The sequence below is a fragment of the Trichoderma harzianum genome, assembly GCF_003025095.1.
Source record: "Trichoderma harzianum CBS 226.95 unplaced genomic scaffold M431scaffold_4, whole genome shotgun sequence".
Classification (NCBI taxonomy): Eukaryota; Fungi; Ascomycota; class Sordariomycetes; order Hypocreales; family Hypocreaceae; genus Trichoderma; species Trichoderma harzianum.
In genome coordinates this window covers 2103875-2127208 of record NW_020209252.1, presented here as the reverse complement: position 1 = coordinate 2127208, position 23334 = coordinate 2103875, and the positions used below count along the sequence as shown (strand labels likewise).

Genomic DNA, 23334 nt, shown 5'->3' with positions numbered 1-23334 from the left:
AACTAATAGCCTTACAATATCGATCCTTCCATACATAGCAGCTGTAAATGTTGATGTAAAGCCCCCGTATACCGCATTGACATCGGCACCTCTTTCAATCAACAGCTTTGTAATATCGATGTTTTCATCGACAGCATAACGAAGGGGCGTGAACCCCTCTTCTGTTGAAACATCAACGTCAGCACCTTTTTCAATTAACAGCCTTGCGGCATCCAAGTTTTGTAACAGCACAGCTCCAAATAGGGCTGTCCTTCCATCAGAAGTTCTGGCATTTATATCAATGCCCTTGTCCACCAATTGTCGAATAATCACCAATTCTCCCCAACAGGCGGCGTAATAAAGAGTCGTCTTGCCATCACTATCCGATACGTGTATGTTGGCGTCTCTTTGTAGTAGAAAATCAAATATCTCCTTCTGTTTATGGTGGATGGCTAATCCTAAGGCCGTCATTTGACGTTTCTTCTCTTTGATCTCGAGCTGCGCTCCAGCATTGGTTAAAAGTTCCACAACAGATGTGTGTCCTATTTTCACAGCCCAAAGTAGTGGTGTCATACCAGTTTCGCCATCTGCTAAGTCTAAATCGACCTTGCCCGTCCCAATAAGTAATTGGATGCACTTATGTAGGCCAAGTTCGGCACAATACGAAAGGCGTGTGCGGCCATTATCATCTTTCGCATTCAAATCAGCATCGCTCTCTATCAACGAGCACATGTCATCCTCAACATCACTGTCTGTCTCAGGCACAATACAGCGACTCTCTTTGGGATTTTGAGGCAGATTTAGACTCTTGCTTTTACCAACCGAAACCAATGCCCACAAAGGGAGTTCACCGTCATGATAAGCTGGTTTAAAGATGACGGAGTCTTCAGCGTCAATAGTGCCACCATTCTGACGAAGTAGCTCGACAATTGCCTTATGTTCATAACGTACAGCGATAGATAGCGGTGTTTGGCCAACAGAATCTTGTGCATTAATATCACTTCCTTTCTCAAGGAGCAACTTGACCACAGGCTCATATCCTTCTGCAGTAGCCCACATGAGAGGTGTGCGTTCAAATTCCAAGTCTTTCAACTCAAGATTTGCTCCCGCAGTGACCAGCAGCTCAGCTACAGCTTCATATCCATGGAAAGAGGCCGCTGATAAGGGGGTATGGTTGTAACTGTCCATTGCATCTGGGCTGTGACCGCGTTCAAGGAGCAGTTTTGTTGCTTCTGTGAGGCCTAAGACTGCAGCTGCGTGCAATCCTGTCATGTTTGAGGGAAAGTCTTGGCTATACCCTTGGTGCAAAGGGTGTTGTTTCTCAGTGAATCGCGCTTGCATCGATGCCTCAACACTGGTTTGGCTCTCGAGAAAAAGTATTACGTCTTCAATGACTTCGGTATTGTGAGAAAGGTGGCATTCCCAGTGATTCGCTGCATAATAAAACAACGGAAAGGTCTCTATCCTGTGTTCAAACGCCTCGTCCGATCGGCAGTGCCCGGACTTGAAGATTTCGAATGATAGATATGTAAGACAACTTCTCATAATCGACTCTTCAGCGCCAGGGAACCAAGAATTTTGAGTTTTCTCCAGATATTCATGCGCTGTATAGTGCTCTAGCCGAATTATGTGACTTTGTTCATCAATAGTAAGTAGTCCAACACAAGCTAAAGTTATGTCTGAGAGATCAGGCAAGTCATCGTGACTGAGTGTGGTCATCCCACCTTGCGTTGCAAGAACGTGCTGAAGCTCTGATGCGGTGATTTGTCTTTTTGCAAGCGTAACCCATGCCAGAGCTCGCATTGCGAGGTTTCTGATCCCTTCCTTCTGATATCTGATTCTCTCAATAGCTTGCTCGTACGCATAGGCAAGTACTTTCCCCTTTTGTTCACTGTTATTATCTGTGTTTCGGGACTTGAAGATTGCGAGTTGCCTGCGTATATCGTTCACAGTTGTCTTGTCTTGCAGCAAATCAAGATATATCTTAGCCAGAAGGAACCTATTACATGTCAGTAGTGTTTCGTTTCTCTCAGGATCCCATAACATACATTCCATCGACAGCTTCGGAGATATTTGCCTTGATATCTTCTCTCAAAACTGGATTTCGACGAGTGACTCTGAATAATCTGCCCATTTGGGCCTCGATATACGTCGTAACATCGCTCGTCTCAGCACGGATTTGTAGCTTGGTGACGTTGGAGTTATTGAACAGATCCATAATTTCTGGAATAGGTCTCGAAGTTGTCAGAATCTTTATTTTATATCCCCTTTGAAGCTCGAAGAGTCTAGAAAGGAAGAGATGTAATTCGAAAAAAACGGCATTCGTCAAAAGCATCGAGAATAAAAAAGACTTCTGAGTAACTCGTTATAACACACGGGAGATCTGTTATGATCTCCTCAAGTGACGCGCGTGTTCTTTTCTTTGAGTGCTCATTATACAGCTGTTTGGTGCTTTCTGGTAGATGATGCAGACCTCCAGCAAGTTGTTTTAATAGACTCGCAAGCAGTTTGATCTTCCTGCTTATTGTAGTTAAAGTAGACATAGGTTATACCAATGTCAGTGCTGCCTCGAAATCTTGATGAGAGATGATTGATGATCAGTGAGGTTAGTATAGTTTTGCCTGCTCCGGGAATACCGTAACAAAACAAGGTATCGTTGCTACCCGTGATCCAATCTTGGAATTCTTTTTGTTCCAGGAACCACTTTCCAGTTCCGGGTTGAAGTCTCTTATAGTAGTCGCTGTGTAATAACCCATAGTCTATGGGTGTAAGCCAGTCAAGTATCTGTTTCTCTTCCTGTTCATCCACCTTCAGTCGGATGTGGCCTACACTTTGGTAAACTGCAGTTTCGATCAATTTATTTTGTACCTGAAGTAAGAGGATGCCAATTACTAACACTGATTTAAAACATCTTTCGCTGAAGGCTCCCCCTCAATTTGCGTAGGTCGCACTATCTGCAAAAGCTCCTTTGTAAACGCCGCCGCTATGCTGGCAGCATATCCCCGCCAGTAATCGTTCTTTTTCGAATCTGCATAGTCGCATATTCCTCGAATGACAATGCATGGAAAGTTGTTCATCACTCCTGCTGCCTCCATTTCCACACAGAGGACTTGGTCGCCTAATCTTGCATTAATTTCGTCTCTCATAGAACTTTCTTTAATGACTTGGTTTCCCGATGCAACCAATCCGTAGTGGATCTTCGGATCACCAGGAGTTCTTTCGTCATCTGAGTTTTCTTGTTCGAACAAAGTGTCTCTGAGCTTATTATTCCACGTTTATTTGGAGGCTAGTCTTGGCCACTTCTTCGTAAGCTCTTCTAGAAATTGAGATATTTTGTGTCCTTCCATTTCATGGTTGGTCTTCATTGTCGTCAAAGCCGACAGTAGTACCATTGGAGGGCGGTCCAACGACCCAGTCCTCACGAAGCCGGTCTCAGTCGCCTTGCCGAGATCCCACTGGACCACTCCAGGATACTCTCCGACGGGTGTACTGACGACAGTATCTCCAAGTCGGACGCGTGGAGGGATACCGCCGCCGATTCCAACCAATAGACCGAACTTGATTGACGGGAATGTATTGACCAGTTGCATGATTACGCTTGCAGCTGAGTTGGTTCCTGTCTCGCTCTCAGGTAAACAGACTAAAACGACATTGTGCTTGCCGATGGCTCCCAAGGTGTACGAGTTGGTGTCGTGTGGATTGGATATTGGAAGAGGGTCGTGCTTCTCGTCTAGCATCGCGGTCGCGGCTGTTTGCTCCTCTGATAGGGCGCAAATCCATCCGACAGTGTAGTCATTGTAACTCAAAGGCTTAGATGCCATGATGGCTTCATAGATCAATTTGCGATGGAAAGACAGTCGGATAGTAGGCTTTTGAGTATGCTCAAATTTAAGTGTCAATGATTAATCGCTATCGCCAGGCTCTTCTCTTGATTGCTCTGCTGCCTGACTGCCCAACCAATCAGTAGCCAATCGAATATCGACCTCTATTCCTAATTTCATTGGCGCAGCCTCGCCAGACAAAACATGCACTGTTGTCTAATAGCATATTCGCAATGAACTGGCTTGATTTACTTCATTTAACACTGATAAGAAAAAGGACAACGAAAAGATGCTGCGCATTGCTTGAACTCCAGTTTATGGTAATCCTCCACCGATGCAAGGGGCAGAAGGAGACGCAAGATATCATCAATTTGACCACAGCATACTTTTTGACAGAGTCTCTCCACACGCGACAGAAGGAATTTCACGTGCGTAATGCATTGTAGAGACATCTATTCCTTTATAAATACTTCGTGACGCAATCTTTCGTGAGGCAAGGGGTCGTCGCTATCGCTTAAGCTCGAGTTGCGCTACTTCGAAGTAGACAGTCGGCGTGATACTAGAGGACGACAATCCTTCGATTCGAGAATCAATGACGATGGAAAAACTTGATCTGTTCATTACATGGCGTCAGCATCAACAATGTTCTTTGGGCAAGAATATACTCTATTATTCTCCCAAATCTCCACCAAAGGAAGAGCTGTCGTCTCCGAAACCTTGCAGAAACGACGGCTCTGAGATGGCGTAGCTTGGCTGATGGGCGTGCATCGTATGAGAACAAATAATTTGTATGCGATACTGAAGAGAAAGAAGAAGAAAAAGTTTATTATCGCAAAACTGCCTGACAGGATTTGGGTGAATTGAAGGAAGGATTTGGCGCGCCCGCACGAGTGGACACTTGCATACCACGGCTGCTCCGTATGATATAAGACGACAACTAATGATCCTTCGACGCCCTTTGGCCAACTGCTAATTGTTACATATGCCAAGAGGATAGCCCAAATCATGTTGCTGTAGAAGAATATGTCTGTTCCCAATGAATGGGTAACTTTATTATTATAGTTGCTACCTGAAATCCTTCGTCTCAACGTCATTCGTCTAAATAAAGTACTTGCAAGTATAATACTATGGGATATGATAAAGCCAAAAGGTCAAGTATCGGTTTACGTGTGATGAATCGGTTTCTACTCTGTAGCCCCCTATTATGTGATACCTATCTACCTGTAGGTTGGACAAGAGCTTTGGTATCAGATCAGTCCAAGCGCAAGACATCAAATCATACTCGTATACCAACGTATAACCACGACCGGGTGATGCACTGCAGGGAATCTTGAACTGAATGTCATTTTAAACAACAAGTTTGCCTTGCGAAAATACTGAAATGTCAAGCATGGAGAGGAGGAAAGGAGGGGGCGTGTAATTTGCTGGGTCGTTGGTCTACGTTTGTTGGCCACTTTGCCGCCACTGATTGATAACAAACAATGAGGATCTCATTATCTACTGCCCTAAAAGGGAATGTTTTGTATCCCGGCTGTATTCACAAAGGTGCCATCTCTCGAGATTGCGACACACAACAGTCGCCATTGTGTACATCACTGTCGTTTGTCTCACCCGACATCAATGCCAACGCACACCATCCGCAAGCTGCATCACCAATGTCATTCTAGATGAATCCTCCCGGAGGGTCGATGCCCTCAAAAAACTCGGAGTTCATTATTAATGTATTGATGCCTGGCGGAAATATCCCTTCCCTTGCGGCGCGGATCTCATGCTTTTAGGCAAGGGAGAAAGAGGCTGGGATGCGCAGAATTGGAACCGCAATCCCCCCAAAGGTGTCGGAGTTGCTGGTCCCCAAAACCACCATCTCGACCCTATTTCCATGTTGTCGTCATGATAGCCTATCTCGTTCGGCGGACATTACAAAACTCCGCCAGCCCAACTTGCAAGGCTTACAAAACATGCTACACTACGGGCTGTACTAGAGCCATGGCGTGCAAAAATATGTACTCTGCTCAAGCAGAGATTCGCTGCAACTCCGTCAGCCTCAGTGGGATTTCCTGGAATTAGCTGCTAAAACACGGTAGTGGCTTGTCGCAGTCCGGCTCAATATTTCATCCGCTTTTTTCCGTTTGGTCGAGAGTGAAGAGCTGGGCAGCAAAAAGGGCTCCTCGACTTGTCCGGAGTCCTAATTCCGTAACCGATGGCTGTCGGAGAGATCAGGATGGGGCTCAGCTTCTTTAGAGGCTCTTAGAGGACATCTCTAGGCGCTCTAGGCTGGACAGGGGTTGGATGTGTGCGAAATGTGTGCGAAAAGCATTACTGCTGGTGAATACATGTATGCGTTACGGTAGAGTTGACCAGGGGGGGGGGTCACGCCGCGGAACGCCGTGGTGGTTCGGCAAACCTTCAATGGATCAAGGTGCGGTTGAGCAGAGATTTCTTTGAGGCTAGTGAGTCACCGGGGCCTCGAGGCGATTCCTGATCGAGTCAAAGGTCGGATCCTGCTAGAAGCTTAGCGGTCGGTAGTCTTGCTCATGGTTGGGCGTTATGCTGCTTATGCCGTGTTAGTCTGGGATCTCGCGTTATAAGCGTTATGTTGCCCGTTCCTTCAACTTAGATTCTGACTCGCACGCCCTTTGTTTAATCTTAGACAGCAACAGTTCAGTTCAGTTCAGTGTACAATACTGTAAAAGAAAATTAAAAGAAAATTAAACTGATTTTCCATCTCGGGCAATTGTGCTGAGTTGAGTTGGGTTGGGTATGCACACGTTGTCTCTGATGCAAGGGACTTACACGCCACCTGGACATGCTGTGAATAGCTGCACACATGGCCTGTTCCCGGAGTTACGTGCACAAGCAACAACCATTAATTGATTGATTGCTTCGGTCTTTTGACTGTATCCGGATTCCAGCAGCGTGTTGTACCGTACCGTACTCGTACCTGAGCCCATTCATTGTAAACACATATCTAAAATCTCATGCGAGCCACTTTGGGCCGCTAACTAATATCACGTCTTGGACGCTTGCGGCACGCAGTTCCACCCCGTCTCTCCGTCACTTGCAAGGCAAAACATGTCTTGGGAAAAGCTAAACATGCATAAGGCGGCCAACCAGGCTCGACAATCTGGCTCACACGCCGCGATGATGAGCTTAATTGAGTCAGCATGGGAGATCAATGTTATGTCACCCCTGCGGACTTTGGAGATTAAGTGTCCGAGAGTCGAGAGACTGCATATCACTTATACGCACCAGAAGCGGGTCGAGGAGGCCATACTAACTAGCAGTGACTTTTCGTTCTCGCATAACGGGCCAAAGGGGGGCGTGTGGATAAAGAAAGAAAAAATAAGAGTACGAAGCACGAGCCGCCGAGTGACGACGCCCCTAGCGGACTTGAGGAATCCGCCTTGGAGATTTTTATCTTGATGTGTTGGTTTTATCTATCCCCAGCATATATAGGATGGGCGAGGGCCAGGATGTGGTGATGGTGCTTGCTTCGACTCCTTGTCAACGTGCAGCTGCTTATTGCTCCTCGATACCACCCTGATCTCGCACTACTCACAACCGAGAGACAGGCTCCCTTGTCGCAATGGCAGACTTACACTCGAAATTGCAGACCCCTGAGCGGCTGCATGCAGCAGTAGCCTCGACAACCACGACTCTTAATGGTGAGGACTTTGATAGCAAGACTCCTGTGCCTAGCGTGGGAGACGATGATGAGGTTCTCGACCTCGGTCTTGATGGTGAGAAGCGTGATGAGAAGAGAGACGAGACAGACGAGAAGCAGGAGGAGATTGCTTCGGTCCAGAATGACGAGTTATCAGAGGATGAGTACCCTTCGGGTATCAAGATGTTCTTCATCGTGCTCGCCCTGGTGCTGAGTGTCTTTCTTCTGAGTCTCGATATGGTGAGCTTGATACACTCTCTTATCTTTTCTTATACGACAGTTTGAATGCTAATTCTCTTTCAGACAATCGTCGCCACCGCCATTCCCAAAATCACCGATGAGTTCCAAGGCCTCGACAAGGCTGGCTGGTACGGCGCCGCCTTTTTCATGACTGTCGGTTCATTTCAATCTACATGTAAGCCATCCACCATCACCGTCATTCACTGTTAAACATTTTCATCATACTAATTTCATCACAGGGGGAAAGGTCTACAAGTACTTCCCGCTCAAGGCCAGCTTCCTCATCGCCATCTTCATCTTCGAACTCGGCTCCGTCATCTGCGGCGCCGCCCCCAACGCCGAAGCCCTCATCACCGGCCGAGCCATCGCTGGTCTCGGCGCCGCTGGCCTCGGTGCCGGCGCGTACACCATCATTGCCTTTTCCGCACCGCCTAAGAAGCGTCCTGCGTTTACGGGCATCATCGGTGCCTCGTATGGTTTCGCCAGTGTCATCGGACCGTTGCTGGGAGGAGCGTTTACCGATCATGTCTCCTGGAGATGGTGCTTCTACATTAACCTGCCCATTGGAGGTGTCTCTGCCGCCATCATCTTCATCTTCTTCCAGACTCCTCGCAATGCAGTTCCCGTCAAGGCGCCCTTTGTTGAGAAGATCCGTCAAATGGACCCTCTCGGTGTTATTCTCATGATGGGAGCCACCGTCACCTTCATCCTGGCTGTCCAGTACGGTGGCATCGCTCACCCCTGGAACTCTTCCGTCGTCATTGGCCTACTCGTTGGATTCGCCCTCATCATCGCTACTTGGGCATTTGTCCAGTGGTTCCAGGGCGAGTACTCCATGGTGCCGCCCAAGCTGTTTGCTAAGCGCACCAACCTAGTCATGTCTCTGGTTGCCTTTATCCAGGCCGGTGGCTTCTTCGCCGCCATCTACTACATTCCCATCTACTTCCAGTCTGTCCACGGCACCAACCCAACCATGAGCGGTGTCCGTAACCTGCCATTCATCATTGCCGTCTCCTTCTCTACCGTTGCAAGCGGTGTCTTGGTCACCGCCACTGGCTGGTACCAGCCTCTCCTCCTTGGAGGCACATCTGTCGCCACTGTCGGAGCTGGCCTCTTGTACACAATGGGCGTAAACACATCGACTGGCAAGTGGATTGGCTACCAGATCATCGCTGGAGCTGGCTGGGGCTGCGCCTTTCAGATTCCCATGATTGCGGTTCAGGCACTGGCCGATCCCCAGGACCTCGCTGCCTCTACCGGCATGCTTCTCTTCTTCCAGGGCCTTGGCGGAGCTTTCCTTGTTTCTGGAGCTCAGTCTGCCTTTGTCAACACCATGATCCGAAACGTTCTCAAGCACGCTCCTCAGGTCAGCGAGGCGATGCTCGTCTTGACTGGTGCCACGGAGATCCGCAACAGGTTCCCCGTGGACCAGCAGCCATTTGTCATTGACGGTTACATGGCCGGCATCAAGGTTGTGTTTGCCATGTGTGTTGCTTGCACGGGCATCGCGACTCTTATTGGTCTTGGAATGAGGTGGCAGAGACTCAACCAGGATGCTCTCAAGAACGCCGGAGGAGCGGCATAAGCCTCATTTTTTCCTAAATGTCATACTTATGATACATGCGACAGCCTGATTTTCATTAGGCTTGTAGCTATAGCATGTTCTAGAAGATTGCATCGCAGGCGTTTTGTTTATACGTGTTTGATGAAGCGGAGACGATTATACTCCGTGGGTGGGTAATAATAGGCGGAGTGGGATTATGACGCTCTAGACTAGCATCTTTTTTTTTGTATACCATATAGATAATCCTTCGCAAAGAGAATCACAACTTACGTACTATTGCATACATTTGGGCATTGCTTTACGAGAGAGCGTTTGGACCGTGATGCATAAAGTGGACAGACAGTCAGCTTACTGTAATGAGAAAAGATGATGGCAAGATGCAAGGTGGAATCACCAGTTGGAAGAGTGCGAGTGCATGTAAGGTTGACTGCAGCGAGAAGACGAGGCTGCAGCTACATACCCCTGCCTTGTATTGTGTTGTTGTTGGAGGAGACCAGCCAAATAAGAGAATAGTTTGATATAAGCCGGATATACGTATGCGGTTTGGTCATCTCTCTTTTTGAATCACTATGATTTGTATTGATACAAGCTGGATATCTCGTAATTATTTACTGGGGCTTAAACAGCTGTGAAATGAACTGCAAATGACGTCTTACGCGATCCAGCTCCCAAGCATTGATCTCACGTAGGACATCAACTCTGCAACCTGTAATCCAGTCCAAGCTCCCATCCTGCCGCAGCTCCTTCACGGCCAACTCCGAATTTCCATGCAACACACCCTCTCTCATCTCTCACCTTCAATTCCCCAATTTCCCAACGCAATGGAACCCGGCAGCCTGGTTCTTCTACCCCAAGCCATGACATAGCACACTAGCCTCCCCTCCAGGGGCCCTGACTTACAACCTCCAAAAAATTACGGCAGCACTGTACTGTTAGCCCACCACCCCTCACTCCTCTCACTCGTCCCCAAAACTCCGCGGCAGAAACCATCACGAAAAAACAGAAAAATCCCTGGTCTTGACTCAGCCATTGCGCGTCGGCGATGGCGGCCGAGGCTTCGATTCCTGCCTGACTGCTTCGGCTGAGCGGAGAGCTTTCACCTCGACGTATATTTAATTGCTTTGGATATCCCGGCTGTTCTCTTGTGAAACCTCGGGCTTTGCGTTCCACTGATACGATACCGATAACAAACCTCAACTCCAAAAGCCAACCGCAACTCCAATCCCTCTCCTAACAAACACAATCACAAAGACAAACACACAAGCAATCTCTCACAATGCTGCCGCAATCCTCCTCCTCCTTCTCGCGCCTCGTCTCCCGCGCCGCCATCCGCACCCTGCGCACCGCCGCCGCCGAAACCGTCCCGTCAACGTCCATCAAGGTCCTCCGGCTCGTCGACGCCGTGCGCCAATGGCGAAGGCCTCACCTAACAAACTTCCGCTCCGTCGGCCTCGTGCCCACCATGGGCGCCCTGCACGAGGGCCACTTCTCGCTCATCCGCGCCGCCGCCCGCGAGAACCACCACGTGGTCGTCAGCATCTACGTCAACCCGGCCCAGTTCGGCATCAAGGAGGACCTCGCCTCGTATCCCGTAACATGGGACTCTGACGTCGCGGCGCTGGCCCGGCTCGACCGCGAGTTTGCCGACGACGGGGCTAACTTGGGCCGCATCTCGGCCGTGTTTGCGCCCTCCACCGCCGAGATCTATCCGTCTGGTTTTCCGGGCCAGGAGATTGACAGCAAGGGCAGTTTTGTCACCATTACGCCTGTGGGCGAGGTCCTTGAGGGCGCCAGCAGGCCGACCTTCTTCCGCGGCGTTGCAACCATCTGCATGAAACTCTTCAACATCGTCCAGCCCGACCGTGTCTACTTTGGCCAAAAGGACGTCCAGCAGACCGTCGTCATCAAGCGCATGGTCAAGGACTTTATGCTGCCCACCGAAGTCGTCGTCTGCCCGACCACCCGCGAAGCTGATGGCCTCGCCCTGAGCTCTCGAAACGTCTATCTCGGCACACGCCGCCGCCACGTCGCCGTCGTGCTGAGCAAGGCGCTGCGTGCTGCCCAAGAAGCCTACGACAGCGGCAAGCTGAGCCGCGGTGATGTCCTTGGCGCTGCAAACAATGTCGCCGACAGCACGCTGCAGGCTCAGAAGGAGCTCCCGCCTAACCAGCGGGTTACTTACGAGGTCGACTACATCTCCCTGGCCGATCCCGACACGCTGCAAGAAGTTGATACTGTAGACCCGGCAAAGGGAGCCGTTCTCAGCGGCGCCATCAAGATGCTGCCTGTGGAGGAGCCGCAAAATGGAGAGGATCTGGGACACTCTGGAGGCCCGGCGGTAAGACTGATCGATAACATCATCCTGCCACCCAAGGCCCAGTAAGAAAGAAATAGTTGAGATGGTATGGTTTTACGATTGATGAACAAGAAGTATGGTTTAACAGGAGTTTTACGAGAAGAAGAGGAAGAAAAAGAAATATAGAGAGACAGAAATGTTCATGGCGGGTAGAATTCGAATACTTCGCTCCTTCTCCAGCGGCCGCTAATATGCGCTTTGTTGGATCTTTTTCTTAATTTACATAGCATCATTTGGGTATAATACAAAACAGGTCGAAAATAGGGGTGAAGAAAAGAAGACAAAAACAACCCCCCCAAAAGTCTTACAAATGCGCTCTGCCCTCCAGCTTCCTCTTCCTCCGTGCACTTTCCATGTTATGATCCAGCGCATCTTGATCTTCCTTGCTCAGCCTGCTGGGCACCTTTCCGCCCTTCTTCTCCGCCTCTTCAGCTTCAACAAAGAGCCTACTACCGAGCTCATCCGTCAAGCGAAGCACACGGCTGCTAACCGTGGCGCCATCACGTCGATTCTTGCCCTCACGACGTGAACTCGCAATCTTCTCCGTAAAGTCCCATAGTTTGCCCTCAGCCAGCAGAGCGCCGGTCTCAGGATCGCGACTAGGGCGCCAGGAAGGATCGAGCTGGAGGCGGGGAGGAATCTTGGAGTCCTTGGATTTGACGACGTTGATGATTTGCTCTTGCTGGAAGCGCATGTATGAGTTTTTGAGGGTTTCTTTGTTGACGGCCTCGAAGTATGAGAGGTCGCCTTGGTGATAGAGAGTCTTGCCGAGCTATGATACCAAAGAGTGAGCAGAGGTTATCCAAAAGAAGAAATCTACGAGCAGAATTGTTCCTTACCAGTTGTGCACTATTCTGAGCCTTCGCCTCCTCGATCCATACGTGGCCATTTTTACCCGCAGGAGGAGTGAGGCCCATCAATGACACTGCAGCGAGCCAACTGGCCTCGATAAAAGGCCAGATGAGGAAGCAGTAAAAGTCGTAGTTTTCTCGTCCTGCCTTTCGCTCTTCATCCGACAATCCAATGGTTGCAATGTTCCCATGTTCGTCTCTGTCCAGGCGAACCACATGGTCAGCTTCCAAGCCGCGCAGCGTGACATCCAAGTTTGCGACAAGACCAGCGCCCGAGAAGATGAACTCTCCGCGGAACAGCGAAGACAAGAATCCCACTTGATCTTTGAGTTCCTCGTAAGTAATGTCCTGGTTCGACGGACCGCCTCCACGCTTGACGCGCGTGTACATGGCTGCGCTGACAAGAGCCTCGTAGATGAAGAGGTGGATCGTCATGTTGCGGTAAAAGGAGAGCTGGAAGCGGTCGACAGCGTAATATGTTGGTTCAGCCAGTCCTTCAACTACCCCTACCAAGTCCTTGCCCAAGACCTCCAGACCTCGGTCAACAATCTCTGAAAGGGGGGCGTTTCCAAAGTGTGCCACTCTTCCACCCTTGGCTCGGACACGAGCGGTCAGCCACTCGACACGACGGACCAATTCCTCTTTACCGACACCGCGACCACGTAGAGTGAGAAGAACAGTGCCAATGAGGGCAGTGGGCATCACGACCGATACCGCGTTGATGTCGCCGAGGACTTTGTAGCCTAGGGCACGAAGAAGTTTTTCTCGGACAGCTCTTACTTCAGAATTGTTGCGCTCCGTGTCTAAGCTTGCAGGAATGCTATTAAGTTTTGAGAGGTGGTTGTCAACAAATTTCCTTAAACTCCATGGCTCATTGAACCGAACATCGACTCGACCCAGCTTGAGAGACAGAATAGAGGGTCCGTTGGAGAGGAAATCGGCCAAGTTTTCTTTCTTCTTGGGCATACCAAGCAGCTCAGTGACATAGCCCTCCGTCTCAATGACCTTGTCATATTGAGTGCTGACAGGGCACACAATGCAATCCTTCACTCGGCCGGATAGGATACTGTCGAGAACGAAGCTCAGGATGCCAAACTTTGGAGGCAGCAGCTTGCCTGTGCGCGATCTGCCTCCCTCGATAAAGCACTCGAAGTTGTAGCCTTTCTGTAACAGGGTGTCGATGTATGACTGTACGAGTGTGGTGTACAAGGCATCGTCTCCGAATGATCGTCTAATCCACATGGCGCCCGCATGCTGCAGGAAAGCTCCTACAACCGGAAAGTTGAGGTTATCTCCGGCTACGACTACCGGCAATGTCAGACCAAGGCGATAGCATATCAGCTGGAGAGAAACGTAATCCACGTGTGATCGGTGACTCGGCAGGAATACAATGCTCTGCTTATTCTTGGCGGCCAGCTCTGCCACTTTTCGTATTCGCAGGACCTCTTCGCTGGACACATGGATTCCCTGATGGTAGGCGCGCGTCACCAGCTGCATACAAAGGTAGTATGCACCGCGGATAAAGGTGTTGCTCTCCATCTTGCAAATCATGTTGTCTGTAAGCTTCTCCGCGACCTCTAGCAGAGAGTTTTCTAGGACATTACGTCGCTGCGCACGCTTGGTTATGTAGTCTTTGTCATTTTTATTCAACAATCCTTCCTTCTCCTCCACCGCTAGGCGATCGTTGGCGAGCTGCGAAATCCGCTTCTGCAGCAGCGGCGCCGACAGCACCATGGAGGTCATGTTCTCCGAGAAGCCGGAGTAGAACACCGGCTGGCCGATGACGCGGTCGTAGGCTCGCCATCCTTGGCCAGACACATAGAGGGAGACTTCGCGAAGGAACCTGTCGCCAGCGGAATTAGTAGGAGCGAGAGGATCCGGCAAGCCTCGGCAAATACGCACTGGAGTGGCTCGCTGCGAAACCTGGGCGATTGGTTCATCAAAGCTTCCTCTTTTTCATCGTGGACGATTCCCTTGGGCTCAACAAAGCCACTAGGCTGCAGGGTGATTTCATCGCCTAGGATTTGGAGGTCGGGGGCCGAGCTATTGGCGTCGTCAACGGCATCGCCATCGTGGGACATGGCTGGAGGTCGCGGAGCCGAGGGATGGGATTGTCGTGGTGTGGAATCGATTTCAGAGACGGCAGAGGGTCGTTGACACGGACAACAGCAAGGCCATGCTATAAAGAAAGGCGCTTGAGCTGATGCCGCGGTTGATGCATAGAATATGCAGAATCAAAGCTGGTGAAGAATAACAAAGGGTCAGACATGAGGAGTCTGATGATTATCCGGGGTACCGCAATAGTGCTGTGGGGCGGCAGCGCAGCGTGAGTGCTAACAAATTGGCCTTCCAGCGGTTCCTTGGCCCGAGGGCATGTGAAGCAGAGCTGTTTGGCTGTGGTCGCATCCATTTGAACAGCTGAAAACGCTAGTGGCCAAGCCCGTACCAGATACAGCTAAGGCGCCACCAGCAGCTGCCCAGTGCTGTGTACCGGCGACTTCTGCTCCACCTGCAAGGCTACTGCCAAGCTTTAACATCCCAAAAATTGCCGATTGGGATGGAATTTTCATCAACATTCAATCTCTCAGTCACGTCAGCCTCCCGGTTTCTTCACTCCATTTACAGTCGATTTCAAGGGCTTGCTATTTTCTAAGGCGTCTGAGGGTCAAGATTTCGCATCGCCATCATGGCGTCTTCCGAGCAGGTCAAGGTGACTCAGGATTTGCTCTCAAGAGCGCACTCTCCCGACAGCGCAAATCGCATCTATAGTGATAAGATCCAGTATCGAACTCTTCAGCTCAAGCCAACATCTCCTCCTGCAGCTGCTCTCAATGCCAGGGCAGCACGTCAAAGAGCTCGTCTGCAGGGCAAACTCCGGGGGAAACAAAGGCCGAAGCCGCTCTCTGCTCGTGAGCGCCGCCAGCTAGGTCTATACGACATCCCCGAAGAGGGGCAGAAGTATGAAATTTACGAAGGGCTGAATAAGCTGTGGATGGGCTACGCCTTGGAAATCTTGGGCAACGACATATACACCGGCGGCCCACTGGCTGCTGCGAAGCTGGCAAGCGCCGAGTTTCACGGGGCTGAAGCCGAAGTGGTGAGGAGTCGGTGCCCAGGACGAGTGGGTATCAAGGGCATCATTGTGAGGGACCGCAAGTTTGTTGTTGAGCTGATTACAAGAAAGAGGGGGCTCAAGGTTGTTCCAAAGGAGGGGACCACGTTTCGTGTGGAAGTATCCGAGCCTCAACAAGCCAATGATGCCCCGGAGAAGAGATTCGCCTTTGAGGTTCTCGGAGACCAGATGATGCTGCGCTCTGCCGATCGAGCCAACAGGAAATTCAAATCGCATTTCCTTAAAAACGTCTAGCGGTTGGATATCACGACTACTTCGATCTCTGATGCCCCCGCCCCTATCCGTCATGAGTTTTGGGAGTGTCTGGTCATACGAGCTCCACGACCGAGGCTGGCTTGTCCATTTTTAAGTTTTCAATATTGGGATATACGTCGTCATCCTTCACTCGTATCCTACGTATTGTTGGACTGGTATTAATAAATATCGAAACGTGTCCTTAACATTGTTGCAACATACAACAGGCCTTTCACTCATCTCATCGACTTACGGTTATCGAGCAAAGACAAAGCTGCACAGAAGCCCGGATCTCCGAAATCACCAGCCAAAACCGATTTATCTCTCTACAGCTTACAGAGAAGCGTCAGTAGCAATGTTTTTTTGCGAACCGATCCCATGGAGGATACCTGTGCCCTTTGTTGGCCCCGCGCTGAGGACGATGGCGGCTCTCATATTACTGGCCAACGTGAATGCTCTCTACGACAAGATGGAAATTTTTGGCGTCAAAATATGCCTCCCCATTTATGTCACAAATCTTTGCCTGGTAAGACCACCAGCAAGGCTGTGTGTCGTCTCTAGAGAACACAGCTAATCATTGCCATGACCGTTGTTTAGATTGGCGCAATATTTTTAGTCCTGTGTATATTCGCAGCCCTAAAGCAACACGACTTTGCCATCAACCTTGACACTCTCTGGGCTACGATTGCAGTCTCCATTCTCTGGACCATTACCGCTGGTTTCAATATAGGCATCGTGATTGTTGCTATGGTGCATTGCCACTCTCCTCGCTTCAAACACGACGCCGAGTTGAGATACTGTCACTTCTTTGGCAATGCACATCTGGCTAGAGCTCATGGATGGGCGGGAAAGAGCTGGCCCTTGTACTACTGGGTCAGCGTGGTCTCGGCTCTGGTGATGGCATTCTGGCAGATGTGCGTAATATTCCCCTTGAAATGATCCCCAACGAGCAACGTGTTGACTTGTGATTTTCTTAGGCTCAACTGGATATTGTGGATCAAACGCGTACGGCGGGTCATTGTATACGGAACGAGACCGCCACATATTCATCTGAATGATTGGCCTTTGGTACCTCCTAGGTGAGAGACTGTGGATGAATAAGAAGCAGGGCAGAGCGGGCAAAGCGATCCATGGTTATGAGGCGTGATTATGGACGATACCTAGGTAGGTATGTAAAAGAATTGCCTAGATGGCGCATTTTGGATAGAGGAGTAATGGTAAGGGCTATTTGTGATAGCGACAGCCACAATGATATAGATGCCTGCACTTCTCATGAGCAGTATGTAAAGCTCTTGTCGATCCCTTTGGGCGTGCTCTTGTGTGCTCTCCAATGATACCTCCCTTATTGAGCTTGATGCTGTACATGGGTACCTAACCTATAGAGTTAGGCTCCGCATGTGGCCAAAGGTTGATCGGCCTTGTGATCCAAAAAGTCGGACCATTGGCAAGTAAACGTTTGCCGTATCTCTGCGATCGCGATAAACAGCTAAAACGTATGGATAATTTACTTTTCTCTATGAATATAAATGCTAAGAGATGCCTAAGGTAGTAGATACACAGAACGTGGGAGAACGAACCACCAAAGTCAATATAAACCAACAGTCAGTACCTGCAGTTGGTGGCGGTTGGTGCGTGCTCGTATGTATTACAACAGTCGCCAAAGCAAATAAGAACCAGGCCTCGAATGAGTAATACTGACTGCCCAGTTGGGCCGTTACCCCAAACCAATACGGCTGCGGCTGCATATGTATTAGCATAGCGCAGAGCCATTGCTCCGGAGATGCTACCCTTCCCTTCAGCTGCCGCATGACCCGTATTAGGGCAAATATCACGCAGTTTGCTTCAGGGCTCACATGTCCAGATGCAACTCCTCTCAGGCCGTGATTGTACCAGTACTATTTTATTTACTTTTTTATTCAATGCCTCTGCATTATTTGGCGCTCCTCAAGCCCCCGCCCCGGTGCGTTGCCGCACTTATCGCAGCATGTCGTAATACGGCGCTGGTCGCCCTGCCAGTTTTCTCGATTAGGATTTAGCCCTCGCACAGTAGGCTCGGTTAAGGTTCGGTCCTGCCCCTTTGCGGCCTAGCGGCGCCCAGCCTCGCTGTACATACAGCCTGGGGAACAGATTGGAACCAATTTTATCTTTCCCAAACCTCAGGTTTTTAACGCCAGCAAAGCCTTGGTAGCATTAGTTTCTCATTCAAGCATTCTGTCCTCTCGCGACCTAGCCTCCAGCTATTCATACGACTCAGACGACCTTTTACACGCGCCATTGTTATAACCAGTCATATTGCTACTCCTAGCAGACTTTGGAATTTTTCCTTCTCGCCAGACACAACCCACCCGTGTCTGCATTTCTCACCCTCCAGTCGTCGACCCACGACTGCCCCGAACTCGACCAACACCCCCGCGCCTCGATATACGATTCCGATCCGTGGGACAAGTCCAACCATGCCGTCCAATCTCCCGTCAAGCTTTGCCTCGGCCGCCGCCGGCCAGAATGCCAACCGCGATGCGAGGGGTGGCAGAAGTGATGGAAGGGGATCCGCTGGAGGCGAATGGTGAGTCTTTGCCCCCTCGCCAGACACCTGCGTTGGACGCGAGATCTGCAGACGACGGAGATTTTCTGTCATGCATGCAATTTGTCCTGCTTCCGTGCACTAGTGTGTGCCGTACGAAATATTATTTTTTCTATTTTTTCTTATTTTTATTTTTTTGGCGGGGGATGCGCTCATGACACAGTGCCCCTCTGTTGTTTTTCCGAAAACGGTCATGACCTCTTTTCACCTTCGTCGAAGCTAACTTGGATGCTTAGGTCTAGGAGAGACGGCCGCTCAGCTAACGGTACCCTGACTTTCCGTCGTTCCTCTACCACGCCCCTGAGCCAGACCTCAAACCCTCCCCCTGCGAACGACAATGCCGTCCAGCTACCTACCGTCGAGGACCCCATCCCACAGCCCACAACATACGAAGTTGGTCCCTCACGTTATACCAAGGATGATCTGCTTGAGATGTATCAATCCCAGCGGCCTGGTGGCAATCCCTCTCATCTCTTCATCTCAGGTTGGGATCCAAGCAATGCCAGTGGTAGTGGCGTAAGGGGCTGGGGAAAAAGCAACGAGAACCACGTGCCACAGGATCCCGGCACCTGCTGGGATTTCAACGGCGACACGGCACCCATAGGGTTGTCGGGATTCTCTCAAGACGAAAAAGAGGTTCGAGATGCCCAAATTTTCTGATTGAAGTTGCTATATGGGCGCAAAATAACTGACCTTGACCAGGCCTTTTCTACCGACATCAACTCGCCACTCAAGCCTCCTACGCAAGCTAAAGAAGGTCACCAAGCGGCAGTTAACGGCCGGAAACCATCTCTTTCTCATGCCCCAGGAAGCACATTTGGCGTGAGCTCTCCATCATCCGCTGTCCGACCTGCCACCCGCCGACGAGAAACCGTCGATTCCAATCCGTTCAGCCCTACCAACATTGCGTCGCCAACTGCCAGCCGGTTTTCGCGAGATGACCCCCTGTGGTTTTCGCGAAAGCCCGGTGAATTGAGAGAGTCAGAAAATGATGATCCCGACAACACCGAACAGGCCCCGCGTGATGCCCCAAAGCCGCCGATTCCTGGTTTAATGCGAGCCAACACGTCGACCGGTGTGAGCATGACGTCAATGTGGCCATCATCTACCGCGTCTAGTGCTGGCGCGTTTGGTAGCTTTGCCTTGCCCACTTCGCCAGCCGTTGGTGATAAGCGACCGGGCGGTGCTCCGGGAGGCAGTCGACTTGCTCATCTAATTCCCAAGGACAATACCGAAAGCGCGGCTAGCAAATCGTCCGAAGCTCAGAATCCCCAACAGTCTTGGAGGACTAGGCCACGAACTGATACTGATCCTTTCGGCGGCAGCGAGGAGGTGTCCGGCATGTCTGGCATGTCGGGTAGTGCTGCTCTCCAAGGCGAGCAGGATATTGCTCCTGGCGGTCCACAGCCACCAAGTAGAGGGATGCCCTTTGGCACTCCCATTAAGGGATCTACTGGAGATTTTGGAATGACCAACCTAAATTTGGGCGGCTCATCGTCCGGCGACAATGGTCCTGCCAGTCCTTCGGAGACAAACCCTTACCGGAGCCCCCCGACAGAACGCCACGATCACGACGGACCTTCTGATCTAGGCACTGGGGATAGGGTTCATAGCACTGGCCATGAACAACCACACTCCAACTATAGTACGCTTTCTAGAGGTTTTGCTGCTGCTTTTGACGGGAGCGATCGTAGTCAGACGTCCAGCGTGGGCGCCAAAGCCGCCTATCTGTCGTCTGGTTGGCCCGCGCCAGCTGGCCCGTCTACCGGAACCCCTGATCGTGAGCGGTCCAATTTTGGAGGAGCATTCGGCAGCTCTCTCTTCAGCCCTATTGGTGACATCCAATCTCCCGGCTTGGGCAACCTCGGCGGCGTGTTTGGGCCATCCAATACCGGTAGCATCGGTCGGCAAAGCAAGTTGGGATCTCTGTTCCCTCCCGCTATGCAGGCTCAGATGCATGCGCATGAGCACGAAAGCAGCCTCTCCGACTCTCTTGGCGACCTTCGGCAGAGCAACCCACTCGGTGCTATTGGCCGAGGCAACTTCACCGTTCCTACTCGAGACACAGACAGCCCCATGAGATCTAATCGTGGGGTCTTTGAGGAACTTTTCCCCTCCAGCGATAGCTCTAGAAATCTGGCCGGATTTGGAACCTCAGATGCTGGACAGCCCGGCATCGCTGCGGCAGTGCCCCAGTCATTCACGCCAGTCAGTGGCGGAATGCCGTTTGGGAATGCTCAGGCTGGCGTAGAGCCCCCGTCTGCTCAAGTCCGCCAAATGGTAATGCCTGATCGGATGCGATGGGTCTACCTCGACCCTCAGGGGCAAATTCAGGGTCCTTTTACTGGACTGGAGATGAACGACTGGTACAAGGCCAACTTCTTTACTCCTGATCTTAGAGTGAAGAAGGTAGAAGACCCCGAGTTTGAGCCTCTCGGCCAGCTCATCAGGAGAATTGGAAACTCTCGCGAGCCATTTTTGGTCCCCCAGATCGGAATTGCTCATGGACCTCCTATGCAGAGTGGCCCCTTTGCACCTGGAGCTGGAAGTGGCATCATTCCACCTCTGAGCGGTGTTTTCCCCACCTTTGGTAGAACTCTCACTGCCGAAGAGCAAAACAATCTGGAGCGCCGCAAGCAAGAAGAGCAGTTCCTCATGGCTCAACAACGAGACTTTATGATGCGACAGCAAGCCATGGCCAAGTTTCAAATACAGCCAAGCCTGCAGCATCATTCCAGTGCTCATAGCCTCCAGAGCCAACCAAGTTTTGGTAGCATGACATCGCCGCTGGGAGTTCCCCAGCAGCAACATCACCAGTTGCCGCATCAACAACCCATCGGAGGCCTGGGCCCGGCGACTGTTTTTGACACCCACCCTGGTGCCGCCAACCCCGCTGCTGTCCGCGCCGCTATGGGAAACGGGGAGCTTTTCCGACCAGAAGACCTGGTTAACCTGTCGGCCAATGAACGTCAAATGCTCGTATCCTTGCAGGGTGAGCCTGCCGGTACTGAATCTGGTGCGCCTCAGCCCATTGGGACTCCGGGCGACGCAAGTCTACGGTACGGTCTGCCAGAAGCTAACGAGCTCAAGGAGGACGATGAAGGTTTCAAAGATCGTTTGAAAGAATTTGAAGATCTACGCGCCGAGCATGACGCCGAGCAAGCTGCTGCCGCGATCGTCGAGGAATCACAAGAGAGCTCCGCAAAGCAAGAAGAAGCGACCGTAGCAACGCCCCCCTCCGTCGACCCGCGAAGCGAACCTGCCCCCTCAGCCAGCAAGCCAAGCAAAGCCTCTAAGAAGAAGGCTGTCAGTGAAGAGACGTCGTCGCTTTCTCTAACCCAGCAGGTGCAAAAGACTCAAGCCTCTGTAGCTGCTTCAGCGGCTACCCCTCCTGCTCCTCAGCCGACCGAGCCAGGAATGCCAATGCCATTCCCCCCTCCAGCTTCGATGACCCCCCTTCCCGCCCCAACGGCACAGAGAGCCAGGTCTAACTTGCCTGAGCAATTCAACCGATCCCAAACCGCAACTCCCGACGCCATCGCCCAGCCTCCTCCGTTGGCCCCGTGGGCCAAAGATCCCGGTCAGGAGGGGCAGAAGGGCCCAAGCCTGAAGGAAATTCAAGAGGCGGAAGCCCGTAAGGCGGCAAAGGCCGAAGAAGCTGCTGCTGCACTCCGAAAGGCCGCGATGGAACAAGAGGCAGCTCTGCTCAGAGAGAAGGAAAAGTCGGCGGCTGCCGCTGCGGCCGCTGCCAACGCTGGCCTCCCAGCAACCAGCACCTGGGGCCAAAGTTCGCCCGTGGCATCTGTCAGCCCCTGGGCTAAGCCGGGAGCTACAAAGGCCAAGGGAACGACACCCAGCGTCGCATCTGGTGCGGCTGGAGCCAAGAAGACTTTGGCCGAAATCCAGCGCGAAGAGGAAGCACGGAAGCAGAAGGCCAAGGAAGTCGCTATTCAGACTGGCGTTGGCGCCCCTGTCAGCACCGCTAAAAGCTATGCCAACCTTGCCGGTAAGCCGAACCACGGCTCTACTCCGACGGCACCCTCTCCCATCTTGACGAGTGGAAGTGGTTGGGCCACCGTTGGAGCCGGTGGCAAAGTGAAGAGCCCATCTACTGTCCCGTCTCAGCTTCAAAGCCGCTCAGTTAGCAGCACCAGTGTCAAGCCTGCTTTGGCCACCCCGGTGAAGCTGGCACCCAAGTCCATTGTTAGCAATGTTAGCTCTACCAACACTGCCATAGATGAGTTCAACAAGTGGGCCTATAGGGAGCTCTCGAGGGGGATCACTGGCGTTAACGATAGTAAGTCGTCTTTACATGTTTCGCATCTCACGTCTCCAGAATATTCTAACACGTATTTTGCAGTCACGAGCTTCCAAGCAGATCTCGCTGTCCTGCCCCTCGACACTGGACTGATCGCAGACGCTGTGTATGCCAACTCTACCACGATGGACGGACGACATTTCGCTGAAGAGTACGTTCGACGAAAGAAGCTGGCAGAGAAGGGTGTAGTTGAAAAGCAACCCCAGGCTGAGAGCAAGGCGTCGGTCTCCGGCGGCGGATGGAGCGAAGTTGCCAAGAAGAGCGGTGCTACCCAGACCAGGGAAAGCGAGGCAGCGATTCAGAGTGCCGATTTCAAGGTTGTCCCCGGCCGCAAGAAGGGCAAGAAATGAAGCTCTGTTTAAAAGCGCTGTTGCTTATAGTTGCATGTTTTGGGCTTGAAGTTTTGTTGTTGATTTGGATGACTGCGGAAGCGGAAAAGCGACATGTGTATAAGCGAACATGACAGCTGTTTAGTGTAGTTTCATGTAACATGCCTACTGGTGTTGAGAAATGATGCTCTGAGATGCAGTTTGTATCAGATTTTGTTGCCATGTGTGTTGTGATTACAGTGTTAATTGGTCTATGCCAGCGAC

At 51.2% G+C, this 23334-nt stretch overlaps 8 protein-coding genes across 8 annotated transcripts; 5 read left to right on the top strand and 3 right to left on the bottom strand.

Moving 5' to 3' along the window:
• Window positions 1-278: 278 nt before the first annotated feature.
• M431DRAFT_551129 (hypothetical protein) lies at window positions 279-2760 on the bottom strand. The gene is made up of 3 exons (XM_024921331.1): window positions 2028-2760; window positions 555-1978; window positions 279-477 (listed from the first exon to the last, which is right to left on the bottom strand). The coding sequence occupies exons 1-3, from the start codon at window positions 2312-2314 to the stop codon at window positions 419-421; spliced, it is 1770 nt and encodes a 589-aa protein (XP_024776636.1). The 5' UTR covers window positions 2315-2760; the 3' UTR covers window positions 279-418.
• Window positions 2757-3860, bottom strand: M431DRAFT_390088 (hypothetical protein). The gene is made up of 2 exons (XM_024914789.1): window positions 2876-3860; window positions 2757-2819 (listed from the first exon to the last, which is right to left on the bottom strand). The coding sequence occupies exon 1, from the start codon at window positions 3798-3800 to the stop codon at window positions 3255-3257; it is 546 nt and encodes a 181-aa protein (XP_024776635.1). The 5' UTR covers window positions 3801-3860; the 3' UTR covers window positions 2757-2819; window positions 2876-3254.
• Window positions 3861-7270: 3410 nt separating this feature from the next.
• Window positions 7271-9557, top strand: M431DRAFT_112430 (hypothetical protein). The gene is made up of 3 exons (XM_024911834.1): window positions 7271-7704; window positions 7768-7879; window positions 7944-9557. The coding sequence occupies exons 1-3, from the start codon at window positions 7387-7389 to the stop codon at window positions 9287-9289; spliced, it is 1776 nt and encodes a 591-aa protein (XP_024776634.1). The 5' UTR covers window positions 7271-7386; the 3' UTR covers window positions 9290-9557.
• Window positions 9558-10300: 743 nt separating this feature from the next.
• Window positions 10301-11870, top strand: M431DRAFT_390048 (hypothetical protein). Its single transcript, XM_024914788.1, has one exon. The coding sequence runs from the start codon at window positions 10545-10547 to the stop codon at window positions 11649-11651; it is 1107 nt and encodes a 368-aa protein (XP_024776633.1). The 5' UTR covers window positions 10301-10544; the 3' UTR covers window positions 11652-11870.
• A 58-nt stretch (window positions 11871-11928) lies between these two features.
• Window positions 11929-14556, bottom strand: M431DRAFT_80981 (hypothetical protein; the record flags this gene model as incomplete). Its single annotated transcript, XM_024922994.1, has 3 exons — window positions 11929-12396; window positions 12464-14318; window positions 14378-14556. The coding sequence occupies 3 exons, from the start codon at window positions 14554-14556 to the stop codon at window positions 11929-11931; spliced, it is 2502 nt and encodes an 833-aa protein (XP_024776632.1).
• Window positions 14557-15011: 455 nt separating this feature from the next.
• On the top strand, window positions 15012-16020 carry M431DRAFT_390023 (hypothetical protein). The gene has a single exon (XM_024914787.1). It carries the CDS (start codon window positions 15162-15164, stop codon window positions 15840-15842), a length of 681 nt encoding a protein of 226 aa, XP_024776631.1. The 5' UTR covers window positions 15012-15161; the 3' UTR covers window positions 15843-16020.
• Window positions 16021-16197: 177 nt separating this feature from the next.
• Window positions 16198-17255, top strand: M431DRAFT_112422 (hypothetical protein; the record flags this gene model as incomplete). The annotated part of the gene is made up of 3 exons (XM_024911833.1): window positions 16198-16368; window positions 16440-16756; window positions 16820-17255. 3 exons carry the CDS (start codon window positions 16198-16200, stop codon window positions 16923-16925), a joined length of 594 nt encoding a protein of 197 aa, XP_024776630.1. The 3' UTR covers window positions 16926-17255.
• Window positions 17256-18295: 1040 nt separating this feature from the next.
• Window positions 18296-23091, top strand: M431DRAFT_81712 (hypothetical protein; the record flags this gene model as incomplete). The annotated part of the gene is made up of 4 exons (XM_024923070.1): window positions 18296-18405; window positions 18660-19059; window positions 19126-22720; window positions 22784-23091. 4 exons carry the CDS (start codon window positions 18296-18298, stop codon window positions 23089-23091), a joined length of 4413 nt encoding a protein of 1470 aa, XP_024776629.1.
• Window positions 23092-23334: the final 243 nt, after the last annotated feature.

Coding starts and splice junctions, on each gene's coding strand:
- M431DRAFT_551129 (XM_024921331.1), bottom strand. CDS start 2,314: ATGCTTTTGACGAATGCCGTTTTTTTCGAATTACATCTCTTCCTTTCT. Junction 1,979..2,027: donor TCCGAAGCTGTCGATGGAAT/GTATGTTATGGG, acceptor GACATGTAATAG/GTTCCTTCTGGCTAAGATAT. Junction 478..554: donor CTTAGCAGATGGCGAAACTG/GTATGACACCAC, acceptor GCTGGAGCGCAG/CTCGAGATCAAAGAGAAGAA.
- M431DRAFT_390088 (XM_024914789.1), bottom strand. CDS start 3,800: ATGGCATCTAAGCCTTTGAGTTACAATGACTACACTGTCGGATGGATT.
- M431DRAFT_112430 (XM_024911834.1), top strand. CDS start 7,387: ATGGCAGACTTACACTCGAAATTGCAGACCCCTGAGCGGCTGCATGCA. Junction 7,705..7,767: donor TTCTTCTGAGTCTCGATATG/GTGAGCTTGATA, acceptor ATTCTCTTTCAG/ACAATCGTCGCCACCGCCAT. Junction 7,880..7,943: donor CGGTTCATTTCAATCTACAT/GTAAGCCATCCA, acceptor ATTTCATCACAG/GGGGAAAGGTCTACAAGTAC.
- M431DRAFT_390048 (XM_024914788.1), top strand. CDS start 10,545: ATGCTGCCGCAATCCTCCTCCTCCTTCTCGCGCCTCGTCTCCCGCGCC.
- M431DRAFT_390023 (XM_024914787.1), top strand. CDS start 15,162: ATGGCGTCTTCCGAGCAGGTCAAGGTGACTCAGGATTTGCTCTCAAGA.